The following is a 13,655-nucleotide window of genomic DNA, read 5'->3' on the forward strand; positions in this document are numbered from 1 at the left end:
TCAGACTGACAAATGTAAGCTTCAGGGAGAAGGTTTATAGGGAGCAAGAAAGGAAGCTGGGAGGCAGTGAGTAGGCAGAGATGTCCAGCAAGACTCAAGTGGTAGCCAGGAGTAGAGAAGTAAAGAAAGCTGGGAAAGTACAACCTAAAAAATCCCTGATGGAGTGAAGTGGGAGAGGGAGTTAAGGGGGAGAGGGTGTGAAGGTCAGCTCCTAGATTTCTGACTTGCACAAATGAGTGGATGGTCACTCCTACTGAGACCAGGAAGAATGGAACTGGGGAGGTGGATGACTCAAGAACACCATTCCTTTCCCAGCTGTGAACCAGCAGAATACTGCTGGGTCATGGTGCCAAGGTGTTCCTCTTAGACCAGCAGAGAGAGAGGAGGCCATGGTCGGGGCAGGAGGGCAGCACTGGTTTTATTATGATCACCCTGAGTCTGAGGTACTTATGGACACTCTGCATGTAGTTGGTTAAGGAAGTCCAGACATAAGATATTCAGGGGGAAAATTGTGAAGTTGTGGGAGTCTGAAGTGTGACTTTGGAGGAATTCAAGACAGTAGGGGAAAGTGATTTGGGAAATAAAGGTCTATACAAATCACAGGTGGATATAAACATAAATATTATTATTTTCCTCTTATCATCCTTTTGGTCTTCCAGCTTATCCTCCCTCCTCCAGGCCAAAATTCTTAGAGCCAGCCACACATACAAGGTTAGGATGCACTTGGGTGTTTACTGGGAATGGGGCCTCAGAGGCCAGGCCTGGGTTACTCACACTTTTTTGGTGATGCTTTTGGGGGTGGCAAGCTCATACAGGCGAGGAGATGCCCGAGCCACCAGGGAAGCTGGGGAAATGTAGTAGGGGTTGTAGCCCTCGTTGAGATCCTTGCGCACTTTGGGCTTGGCCAGGGAGGTGATCCGAGGACTGGCTACCACTTTCTTGGTGACATCCAGCACCTCCCAGCGCGGATTTCGGTCAGGAACACACTTCTCTGACTGGACCTTGGGCACTAGAGAGGGCAGGAGAGAGTGACAGCATCAGGCATAGGCACCAGAGCCTTGGATATGCAGCCACTCCTCCTACAGAGATCAACCTGCTAGGTCTAAGTTCCCAAGTTCAATGGCCTCTAGTGACAAAGGAATGAAAAAACACATGACACACACTGGAATATTACTCAGCTGTGAAAAGGAGTGAAGCACTGACAAAAGCTACAATATGACTGAACCTTGAAAACATGATGCTCAGTAAGAGAAGCCAGACACAAAACCACACAGTGTGTGATTCCATTTCTGTGAAACACCCAGAACAGGCAAATCCATAGACACATAAAGTGAATTAGCGGGTGCCAGGGGCTGGTGACAGGATGGAGAGTTACTGCTAATAGTCAAGGGGTTTCTCTTCGGGGTGATGAAAATGTTCTAAAATTCATTGTGGAGATGGGTACACAACTCTGTTAGTGTACTAAAGTACTAAAAAGCATTGAAGTGTACGCTTTATTTTTTATGGAGTATAATGAATTGTACACTTAAAAAGAATGAATCATAAAGAAAAAAAATATTTCAAATGCCCACAAACCAGAGAAGGAGTACCAGAGGGGCTGGCTGAAAGTATCCTGGTGGCCAGTGTTAGGTGGGGGCTCATTGGACCCTTTCACACTCTCTCCTCCCTCCACTGATGTTATGGTGGGAAGAAGCAATGAACAACAGCTGTGGGAAGCATCTCCCCTCGGCTGGTCCTGCAGACCTGCTGGGTGGACCCAGGAACAGCTCCCTGGGTGCACAGGTCCTTTCAGGATTCAGCTTCCACCTCATTCTGGGCTCCTGCCCTCACTACCCAATATGACTGCAGCCTCAGCCAGGCCTTCTCAGAAGTGCTAGCAACATGGCTTCTACCAGGCACACATGGGAGCGCCTGGTATGGGCTGGAGTTTTCTTCTATTTAATTTTAATGAAATCAGTTCACTTATTTAGATCAACTGATTGACTGATTTTAATTACATTGAAGTAGCTGTACGTGGCCAGTGGCTGGTATCATGGACAGACAGATCTCAGAAGCAGAGACCTGTGGCTCAGCCAGACTTCCTTCCTTACCACTGCTCTGCCACCCCTTCTTTACAGTGAGCTTCAGTGCATGGCCTGCTTAGGGACTGGAAGGGAGGTAGGTGATCACCACTGGTCACTGCCTTAGCCTTCATTGTCTGGGAGCTTCAGGATCCTCAGCTTGGAGGGGTGCTACAGCCTCCTTTATAAATCCCTTTGTTTAGAGCCTCTGTGTAAATGGAAAAAGGCCACCCCTCCCCCCCTTCTCAGCAGACAAAGCCTGGCTCAGTGGAAGGGCCCTTGATGAAAGAGAGTGGGGTTCCTTCCACCAGACAGGCACAAGCCCACACCGGCCTACAGCTGGACAAAGCCATAGATGCTGTACCAGAGTTTTGCCAGGCAGATGATGATTCCTCCAAAGGAAAAGGGACCTCGGTGATCCCCTGCAGGGCTGGGAAGACCATGCCCAGAACCCAGCCTTCTCTGACCACCTCTGTGAGAATTGTAGAGCATTTCCACTGCTGTCATATCTGGGCTTTTAAACTCTGTTGACTGAGTCCACCACCACAGCACACATGTGGACACAGAGAAACATGGAGTCACACCTACCCACATAGTTCATGCTCTTCATTTTTTGTCATTTCACTCTTTAAAATATTGGTCACACCCATTAGTGGGTAGAAGTTTGCTGCTTGAAAAGCACAATCTGACATCATTCTTATATACAGACATGAAAGTGTATTTACAGGTATATCTTAAACATGGATGAATATATACACAAGTGTATATGTACAAATATGTATATAATTGTATACCAGGTACATCGGAGAGAGAGAGAAACAGAATGATCTAATGCAGCAGTGCATATGTACACATATGTTTTCATTCATTTAACCAATCATTTAATAAGTAGTAAGGAAACTGGTAAATGAATAAATTAAACAAAAGATCCTGTAAGCAAAGTTAAACAAAAAGCGATGGACTGGGGAGAAGTTATTTTGCAATGTTCTCAACAAAGGATTAGTGATCATCTTATATTTAAAAAAATACTCCAAATCAATAACCAAAAACACAGGAAATAGGAAACTGGGAAAATGTTAGAGCAGAGTAAACCAGAATGGCCAATTACTTCCTCTGGTGATTATGTGCCAGGAGCACTCCAAAGCCTCTGACATCACAGGCCTGGCACAAAAATATATAGTAAATATATGTTAGAATGTGACAGGTGCTACAGAAAAAGAGCACAGAGGGCAGCCCAGGTGCATACAGGTGTCCAGAAGTGGGCACAGCTTGTGGGTTAAGCAGGGAGCTCACTGAGAGGACAGATTGGAGCTCCACCCTATGGGAGGAAGAGGAGTGAATTGAGTAGGTGTCTGCGGTCAGTGTTCCAGGCAGCAGGAGTGGAACCAGGCGGGGGGGCCAAAGGGATAGAGGGGAACAAATCCCAAGAGCCTGTGGGCCACACAGAGTGAGACAGGAGCCCTGGGAGGGTCCTGAGCAGGGAAGGGTGGAATCCAACTTAAATTCAGCAAGACCTCTGTGGCTGCCACATGGGAAATGGCAAGGGTGGTACCAGGGACAAAGGTGGAGGTGACTGCTCTGGTCCAAGGGTGGGTTTCTGATGTGCTCAGAAGGTCAAGTGCACAGGAGTTCTCAGTGCATTGAACATGGGCTGTGACGAGGGGACTAGCAGGGAGAGCACTTGGTAGGTGCACGCTCATAGCACACACACAGCTGCATGCATTTTTGGCTCTGCATGTAACCCCATGTTATACCCAGAATGAAACACACCAAACTGCATTATCTTTGGGTGGGATTCCTTTCTCCTTAGGCTCTCCTGCATTTTCTTATTTCTCTACAGTTAGTACACATTACTGTTGTCATGAGGGGACCAGGTATTTCATTTGTTTTAAAGGACAGAAGAGAATCAGGCCAACACCATTTCAAAGCTGCCCTTCACCTCAGCTTGGCTCTCTTGTCCCTGGCCCTATCCCCACAACTTTCTTTTCTGCACCCACTTGTCCTTCTACTAGGTCCACTCAGACAGCACTCAGCGTCAGGACCATGGTCTTCTCTAACTTCTGCCTCTTTTCCCCAGGGAGCCTGCACAGTATGACTTGTCCACAGTGATCTGACCACTTGTCTGCAGCTAAGCGGGGAGATTAAGGAAGAGGGAAGCACAAATCTGGCAGAAGCAGGCCTAAAGTCAATGTCTTCTGAATGTTCCCCACCCCTGCCTGTGTGCAGTGGGGATGAACACAAGGACCTACTTACTGGCCAAGTGAAGAAGCCGGTTATAGTCTGACACATGTGGCTTGGGTTTTGGCACAGGGTCCCATTCTTCCAGCAGGGTGGCTGGAGTCCTGGGCTTTGCCAACTGGAGAATCCTCGAACTGGGGATGGCCATCTGAGCTGCCCTGGACACCTGGGACACCTGGAAACAGAATGAGAGGAGAAAGAGTAAAACAGTCCATAATTCCTCAAAGGCCCCTGGACCAAAAAGACCTCATAAGCAATATCAAGAGACAGATGACTGACTGGAAAGAAGTTAGTTTACAATGTGTTCAGCAAAAGCCTTAGTAGCTATCATATGTAAAGAGCACCTCTAAATCAATAACCAAAAAAATCCATAGGCTAATCATACAGAATAGTAAACCTAAATGATCAATAATCCTCTCTGTTGACCAGGCAAATGTAAATTAAAACCACAAAATATCACTGCATGCAAACAAATGTGGCAAAAATTTAAAAAGTCTGACATTGTCAAGCCCTGGCAAGAATGTGGGGGTAGAGACATCCCAGTGCATGGCTGGTGGCAGAGTAAATTAGTACAAGCACTTTGCAGAGCAGTTTGTCCATCTCAGGTGAAGCGCAACATGCACAGTTGATGACCGCCATATAGAGAAATGCCTGGGGGAGGGGGCACAAGGATTTGAGAGTAGTGGTATTCACTGCAGCTGGAAACAACCGAGTTGTCCATCAATAGGGGACTGAGTAAACTAACTGTGGTGTATTCATAGGATAGAATGTGACCCAGCAGTTAAAATGTTCCTTCTATATAAATCAACATAAAATGTTCTAGAAGACAAATATTGAGGGAAAAACCAAGAATTAAGATGCCACGTATGGTCCTGGCTGGTGTGGCTCAGTGGATTGAGTGCCAGCCTGTGAACCAAAAGGTTGCTGGTTAGATTCCCAGTCAGGGTACGTGCTGGGTTTGCAGGCCAGGTCCCCAGTTTGGGGATATGCAAGAGGCAACCAATCGATGTTTCTCTCGCACATTGATATTTCTCTCCCTTGCTTTCTTCTTCCTTCCCCTCTCTCTAAAAGTAAATAAAATCGGACTTCCAGTCAAGATGGAGGCCTAGACAGACACATTGCATCTCCCTCCACAAGTAAGAATGAGTGCAAGTACCTCAAAACTAGAGACAACCAGAAGTTCCAGAAAAATCAAGCGGCATGGAAGTCCAACAAACAAAGATATAAAGAAGAAATACTCATCCAGACAGACCCCTCTCCCACATACAGTGTCACAACGTGGTAAAATGAGTTGCCTGTGCTGACAAATACCTAAGGCTCTGCCCCTAACAATGTAACACGTGCAACAGCTCTACCTAAGAAACAGAGGCAAACAAACACAGGAGCCTGTCAAGATGAGTAGACAGATATGGCCCAAAAGAGGGAATGGATCAAGTTTCCCCTGGGAAAACTAAGCGATGAGGAGATAGCTAACCTAACAAACAAGGAGAGAGCCAACCTAACAGACACAGAGTTCAAAACAGGGGTGATAAAGATGCTCACAGACTTGACAGATATGCTTGAGTACAGCAAATGCATAAGGGAAGAAGTGAAGGCTATACTAAATGAAACAAAGGAAAAGCCACACAAAATAAATGGTAAAGGGAAGGAAACTGGGGTTCAAATCAATGATTTGGAACATAAGGAAGAAATAAACAGTCAACCAGTACAGAATGAGGAAACAAGAATTGAAAAAAATGAAGAGAGGCTTAGGAACCTGTGGGACAACTTTAAACATACCAACATCTGAATAATAGGGGTGCCAGAAGGAGAAGAGGAAGAGCAAGAAATTAAAAGCTTATGCAAAAAAATAAGGAAGAAAAACTTCCCAAATTTGGCAAAGGAAATAGACATACAAGTCCAGGAAGCACAGAGAGTCCCAAACAAGCTAGACGCAAGGAGGACCACACTAAGACACATCATAGTGAAAATGCCAAAGGTTCAAGATAAAGAGAGAATCTTAAAAGCAGCAAAAGCAGAGAGTTACCTACAAAAGGATGCCTATAAGACTGTCAGCTGATTTCTCAAAAGAAACTTTGCAGGCAAGAAGGGAATGGCAAGAAGTATTCAAGGTGATGAAAAGCAAGGATCTACAACCAAGATTACTCTAACCAGCAAAGCTATCATTTAGAATGGAAGGGCAGATGAAATGCTTCCCAGACAAGGTAAAGCTAAAGGAGTTCATCATCGCCAAGCCATTATTATATGAAACGTTAAACAGACTTACTTAAGAAAAAGAAGATCAGAATTATGAACATTAAATGACAACAAACTCACAACTATCAACAACTGAATCTAAAATATAAAGACAAAATCAAACTAAGCAAATCAGAATAGGAACAGAATCATAGATATGGGGATCATTTGGAGGATTATCAGCTGGGAGTGGGGAGGGGAAGGGGGGTGGAAATGGGGAAATGACACAGGGATTAAGAAGCATAATTGGTTGGTAAAAAATAGGGAGAAGTTAAGAATAATATAGGAGAAGGTGAAGCCAAAGAATTCATATGCACAACCCATGGACATGAACTAATGGAGATGGGATTGCTGGAGGGAAGGGGGATACTGAGTGGAGGGAAGCAAAAGGAAAAATATTAGGACTACTGTAACAACGTAATCAATAAAATATACATTAAAAAAGGAAATAAAACTTTTTTTTAAAGATGCCACATATGTATGTTAAAAATAGAATGATTATGGTTTATGGGTCTGTGTATGTAATAAAGTATAAAATGAAAATAACACAGCTGGCAAAAGTCACATGCCTATTACTCTGAAGTCTATTCCTGCTCATCTTTCTAGGCCCCTGACCCCAGCCCACTGAGTGGGGCCAGCACCCTGGCCATTGAGGTGAGAGGGTCCCAGGAGTGTGAGGTACCTACCTCAGACATGTTTATGCTCCAAATATTATTCCGGACCCTCGGGGTGGCCAGTTCCCTCAGGCGACTGGGTGCTTGATAGTCCAAGGTAGGCCGAGGAATGGGCAATATGGGGGTAGTCCTAGGAGACATCTACATTTGAGACACTAGTTCAACCAAGAAGGAACACATCTGTACATTTCTGTGTGTGTGTGCGTCATCTCTTTCTCAGCTCCTCTCTGATCCTTGGGATAAGGGAGAACCTTGGAAAGTGGAAGTTTTGGGAAAGACCTCCAAGAAGGGACTCATAAAAGAATCCCTAATAGGAGCCTTGTGGGTCTCAAGGCTGGAGCTACGCTGTCCCGAGGTCATCCCCAGGGCTTTTTCCCCACACCCCCATCATCAGGGCATGAATTCAGCTTTGAATATGAGGGATAATAGTTTATGTCCGGCAGTTGTCAGAGAAAGCTGGGAAAGTGAACTTCCACCAGGTTTGCTGAGCCCTCGCCTCCTAAAAGCAGGTCTCAACTATGCCTCTGCTCCAGAAATAAAGCTGTGTTTCATCGGTCTAAGGCAAACTTCTCATATTATCATGTCTCTGAGGTCGGGATGCAGCTTATAAATGCTGCCAGCCGGACGTCAGGAGCTCCACGGTTATCCTCAGCTGTGCGTGGATGTAGCTGTTCTCACTGAAATAACCTCAGTCGAGTTATGTGCGTTCTTGGCTTTACAGATGTTAAATCTAATTGCAGTTTAAATTACCTTGAGATTACACTATGATTCAACATTAAAATGAAAAGTTATTTTCACAAAAACAGGTTTAAAAACTGTATATGGAACATGTCAGTCTCTCTGAATCAAAAAATGATTCATGCTTCCGGCCAAGGTGGCGGCATAGGTGAAAGTGGTGCCCGCCTCCTCCCACAACCACATCAAAATTACAACTAAATTACAGAACAACCATCATTCAGAACCACCTGAAATCTGCTGAATGAAAGTCCTACAACTAGGGAATGAAAGAAGGCGCCACATCGAGACTAGTAGGAGAGGCAGAGACATGGAACAGGTTGGTCCCACACCCACTTGTGGTGGATAAAAATTGGGAAGGACATCTTGGCTGCAGAGATCCCTCCTGAGTAGTACCAGGTCCCAGCCCCACTCCAGTCCCCCAAGCCAAGGGTTCCAATGCCAGGAGGAAAAATCCCTATAACTTCAGACTATAAACCAGTGGGGATTGAGGCTGAGAGAGATGGAGAGTTTCTAGAGTCCCAGACAGTTCCTCTTAAAGGGCCCATGCATAGACTTACTGAGACTCACTCTCTCTGAGCTCCTGCTCTGGGGAAGCAGCTTGAAAGGCACCAGAGACATATGGGGAGGAACTGCATTGTCTGGCATCAGGGTGAGAAGGTGGGGACAGCTTTCTCCCAGACAGAAGTGCAGAGGCCATTGTTCCTTTGATGAGCCCTCCTCCCACAGAACCAGCAGGCAGGGCCATATCTGAGATTCTATCAACCTGGCTCACACTGTTTGCCCCACCCTGGTGATTCCTTGAGGCCCAACCCAAGCTGCTTCTGGTGGCTTTTTCATACAAATGGCCTATCTTGGCTTATGCTTCAGATTTTCCTAAAATCTCTCAAACAAGGAGCATCTGGTCTCAGCAAGCCCCATACCTCTCGCTAAGTAGCCCCAGGCTTGGCACTAGCAGCAGCCAACCTTGGTTCACAGCTTGGCCTCACCTAGGCACCTTCAAGCCCAGCACAAGTAGCAGTCATCTGCAGAACACAGGTGGTGGCTGACCTTGGCCCAGTGCACCCAGCGGACAGTTTCAGACCACAATGAAGCACCACCACCCAACATCATTCACAACAGTAGTATATCCTCCAGGGTGACCAGAGACTGATTGGCCTGGGGGTAAATCCCACCCATTGATGTGCCAACAGCAATCAAGCCTCAACAACAAGAAGAGGGTGTACACAGCCCGTACGGGGCAGGGGGCTCACCTCAAGTGCCCAGCTTAGGTGACCAGGGAGGATGTGCCACTGGACCCTCCAGGCCACCTACTACTGTAGGCCATGCATTAAGATGGTATTTAAAACTATGTCTAAATAACTCTAAAGATCATTTTTTCCTTTTTATTGAATTTATTGGAGTGACACTGGTCAACAAAACTCTACAGGTTTCAGATGCAGTTCTACAACACATCATCTGTACACTGTACTGTGTGTTCACCACCCCAAGTCAAGTCTCCCACCATCACCATTTATCGCCCCATTCCCTCCCCCACACCTCCCAGCAATCACCACACTGTTGTCTGCGTCCATGAATTTTTTTCCCTTTTTTTCTTTTTTGCTCAAACCCTCCACACTCCAACCAACCCCCACTTTTGACAAGCATGAAAGTTCTAAGTGATAACAAAGAATTGTTTCATTAGTTGTACATAAAATAATAATGTCTTACAATTGCTAGCTTTCAGAGCCAACAAAATCAATGATGGTGATAAGTAACATTACTCAGCACTTACTCTGGCAGGCACTGAGCTAAGTGCCTTTTGTGTGTGACCCCCACACTGCCATCTGTTCTGTAAATGGAGAGCCAAGATCCCAAGGATCAAGTGCCTGTCTGCGAGCACCCAGTTTGGACTCGGGTTATCTAGTGCCAGGACCTGAATCGTCCCAGTGCTATATACCCTTTCAAGAGAAAGGAAAGGTTTTCTGCCAAACTCTGCCCTCAGAGTGCTCCTCCAACCCTCCACCACTTACCTATTGTTGTTGTAATACTGCGAGTAGGACCTCTTAGGGCGAGCCAGTTCTTCCACTCGGCGGGACACTGCTAAACAAATAGGAAACAGCCCCAACTCGAAACATGTCCACTCCCAGGGGTTTTCTTCCTACTGAATTCAGCTTTCCATGGGCTAGAGCAGGAGGCATGATGTGAGGAACTGTGGGCCCAGACAGCTCAGCATCAGACTCCTTGCAGCAGAGTGACTTTTGCTGTCTCCATTCTGGGAACAACAGGCTCACAGGCCTGAAGTCTCTTACTCAAGCACAGAGGATGGGACTGTCTGGGCCCATCAGTTCCTTGACAGGACCCATGTGGCTCCAACAACTCTCTGGTTGGGAAAGTGGATTTTGGTCTGAAGTTTGTACAGGCCTAAGGTTTCCAGGGGTTTAGTGTTCACTGGGCCTTTTACTTCTCTACAATAATGAAGTTTCTTGAAGTGTTTTATTTGAAGAAATCCATTGCTCTCAAAAAGGGTAGAAACAATTGTGGGAGGGAAGAAAAAAGACTTTTTGTTAAGTTAATACTAACCCTCATTTTGGCTGTGGTGCAAACTGAGATTTCCCCTGGAGAATTTGCCCCACACCCCTCACCCATAGGTCCAGCCTCCAGCTGGTTCTGGCTCCTCAGAGGGTAGAGACCAGAGATGAACTCCCTGAACATGGTGGGGGCAGACACTCCTAGGAGATAGAGGAAGAGGAGGAGCCACAAAGACTCCCAGGTCCATTAGGGATAGGGGAGTCCCTAAGGTCTCCTCAGTCGGAGCATGGCACAGGTTGGGGTGAGATGGGGACGACCCAACACCAGGAGGCCAGGAGCAGCATGTCAGACAGACTGGCCAGGAACCATGGCTGGAACAAGGGCCACCTCTGGCCAACCCCTGAGCTAAGCACCCACTAATGGAGAAGAGGAGGTGGAAGGTGAGCTCAACCTACCAGGCATCGTGACAGTAAGAGTGGTGTCTTCCAGAAACCTCTCTGTCCAGTACACAGATGGCCTGGAATGCACCCAGGCATGGCTCAGGGTGAGAGAAGCTGAGGCAGAGGCTCTCTGCACCCTGCTCTGAAACAGAACTCAGGACACCCCATAAACACAGACGCATGCACAGACAGGAAGACAGTGAAGCAGAGGCAGAGAGCTGGAGGAAGACAGGGTGGAGTGACCAGTGGGAAGGGAGGAGGGAACGTAGAATCACAAGATAGAGACAGATCAGAGAGGGGCATAGGGAGGAAAATCTTAGAGTCATGGGGAAATGTAGATTATTTTGAGTGAAGCTGATGTTCAGAGAAATGGGGAGCTGGGGGAAAAAGGCATAACTAAGGAAAGGGCCCTGGGGCCTGGCTGTTCCCCCCTGGAACATGGGCAGGAGATGGATAAAGGAGACACCCTGGGACTTACCAATAGACACAGAACTGCAAGGTCCTCATGCATGGGGAGATCCAGGCATAGCCCTTACAGCAGCACCTCATCCTGCGATGAGACAGCCCAGCCCCTGCCTTGTTCTGCAGCTCCCACTTGCTCAAATGCCTCTCTCTCCTGGGCTGGCACCCAGAGGCTACCATTGGGCACCACGTCCCCCAAGTCCTCACTGTTGGCACCCCGATTTTTCACCCCAAGTTTACCATGTGGGTGACAGATGGGACCCCCAAGGGCTGTTCTCCTCCTTGTGGACCCCAACCTCTACCTCCAGCAAGACAGCCCACACCCCTCACCTGTCTTTCAAGGCTTGCCAGTTGGTCTTTGGTTTTGCCAACTCAAAAAGTCTCCTCTTCTTCTTCCTCCCTCTTACCGCAGAGGTGCCAGGGAACCTCTGGGTGATGGACAGCCGGCTTTGGGAGAGTTGGGTGGTGAGGCTGGAGTTGTTGGCTTTCCAGCCCCTCTGAATCTCCTCGCCCTAACAAAGGGGCCTCTCTGGGGCCAAATTCTGGCATCAAAAGATGTGGACTGAAATCTTCGCTCCATCGGCAGCCAGATGTGTGACCCTGGCCAGGTGGCCCCGTTCCCTCCTCTGCAAAATGGAATAGAGACCTGCCCCGACCTCACAAGATAGTCATAGTAATTACATAAGACGTTTTCTCATCTCATGTGTATCCAGGCCCCCGAGGGGGACTAAGCTACAGAGAGGCCCGAGGCAGCCCTCAGAATATGGGAGCAACAGGGCCTTCTCCTCACTTCCTGCAGCTGTGGACTCAAATGTCCACCCTGGGCCCCTGTCACTGCCCTGCACCACTTCTTCCACAACACCGCCTGACACATCACAGTTCACGTCAGCAAACGTCCATCCACAGTGTGGGAGACGGCACCCACGAAGAGGGCAGCTGAAGCGGGGAAGGCAGTGGCCAGCTCCTGCTGGCTCACTGGGCTCCTTCCTGCCTGGACTCTCACAGTTCAGAAGAGCCCAGAACGTGGCCCAGTGGAGGGAGAGAGGGATGCACAAACTAAATCTGTTAAAGGACACCTGGCTCTTTCTAGGATACCAATTGCCAAAAATCACTCCCACAAATGCTCAATTCACTGACTTTCAGTTCACCCAGAACATGTCCTCCTAGCCAGCCATCTTAAACGTTTCTGGCAATTGGTAGTGGTTGGAATGCTTGCAGCTTCTGATTTCGGAGATTTTCCCCATTTCTTTTTCTGTCTAAGGGAGGATCACCTCTCTTGACCTCTCAGCTTTGGCATCTGAACTTTTTCCAGCTCCAAAATTGGCACTTTTGTATGGTTTTATATGATAACCCACCTGCAACCTGGACAAGTATTGTGTTTGCTGAGTTTGCCTCAGAGGCCAGTGAGGGTGCTGTCCACCCTGTCTGACACCCTCACAGAGGCCCCAGGGCATGGGGTGGGCATGGGGATACTACTCTCTCTCCAGTGCCTGAGCCCCACCCCAGCCTATGTAGGCCCCACCCCCATGCTTACTTCATTTCAGGCACACCCTCCTCCTCCTCTTTCTGCAGAACCCTCTCCAGCTCTGGGAGGACCTCTCCTGGGTCCTGGGCATCCAGGAATTCTTCCTCTGCCACCTCCTCAGGGGCAATTTCCTCTTCTTGATCTTCGAGCCCCAGCTCCCCATTACTGAAGTCCTGATCTTCGGGGTCCTTGGGCCCTAGGCTCTCATACGCAGTGCTCTGGAAGCCCAGAGCATCATCATATTGCCCCCTTTCTGACCTGTCCTCAACCTCCAAGGTATAGTGGTTGTTAAGCAAACTTTGCCGATGGTCCCCCATGAGTGGGTTCCTCCCCAAGCCCTTCAGCCTTGTTCCCAAAACATCCAATGAGTCTGTGGTCACCGGGCAACAGGAGAATGGCCTGCCAACATTCTCAGCATCCACATTCCATCCTACAGGTGCCTACTGCTGAAGCTCTTTTCATGACCCTTCTACGAGGTCCTGTGGGGCTGGCTCACTCCTCCAACCACAGCCCCTCATTTGCCTTCTCCTGTCACTGCCTTCCTGCTCCATAAACATGCCAGGCGCGTCCCGCTCGTCAGGGTCTTTGCACTTGTTGGTCCCTCTGCCTGCAACCCTCTGCCCACACATGTCCCAGGCCAGCTCCCACTCAGGAAGCCAGCCGCAATCCTGGTCTCTCTGCATCCCAACATCTTGTTTGATTTTTCCATGGCATTTGGTATCACCTAAAATTATGTCATTGTCCTTTACAAGATTACAAAGGGTCCTAATATTTG

The 13,655-nt window shown here is 47.9% G+C and overlaps 1 protein-coding gene across 1 annotated transcript; it reads right to left on the reverse strand.

Annotated features, from left to right (window-relative positions):
- Window positions 1-748: 748 nt before the first annotated feature.
- On the reverse strand, window positions 749-13,197 carry SPMAP2 (sperm microtubule associated protein 2). The gene is given in 9 exon segments (XM_090290172.1): window positions 749-828; window positions 863-1,009; window positions 4,314-4,473; window positions 7,220-7,337; window positions 9,955-10,024; window positions 10,909-10,970; window positions 11,372-11,443; window positions 11,686-11,802; window positions 12,890-13,197. Coding segments are annotated over 9 exon segments (1,134 nt in total).
- Between the last annotated feature and the right edge of the window lie 458 nt (window positions 13,198-13,655).

Source organism: Furipterus horrens, unplaced genomic scaffold (assembly GCF_987537825.1).
Source record: "Furipterus horrens unplaced genomic scaffold, mFurHor1.1.pri manual_scaffold_10, whole genome shotgun sequence".
NCBI classification, from domain to species: domain Eukaryota; kingdom Metazoa; phylum Chordata; class Mammalia; order Chiroptera; family Furipteridae; genus Furipterus; species Furipterus horrens.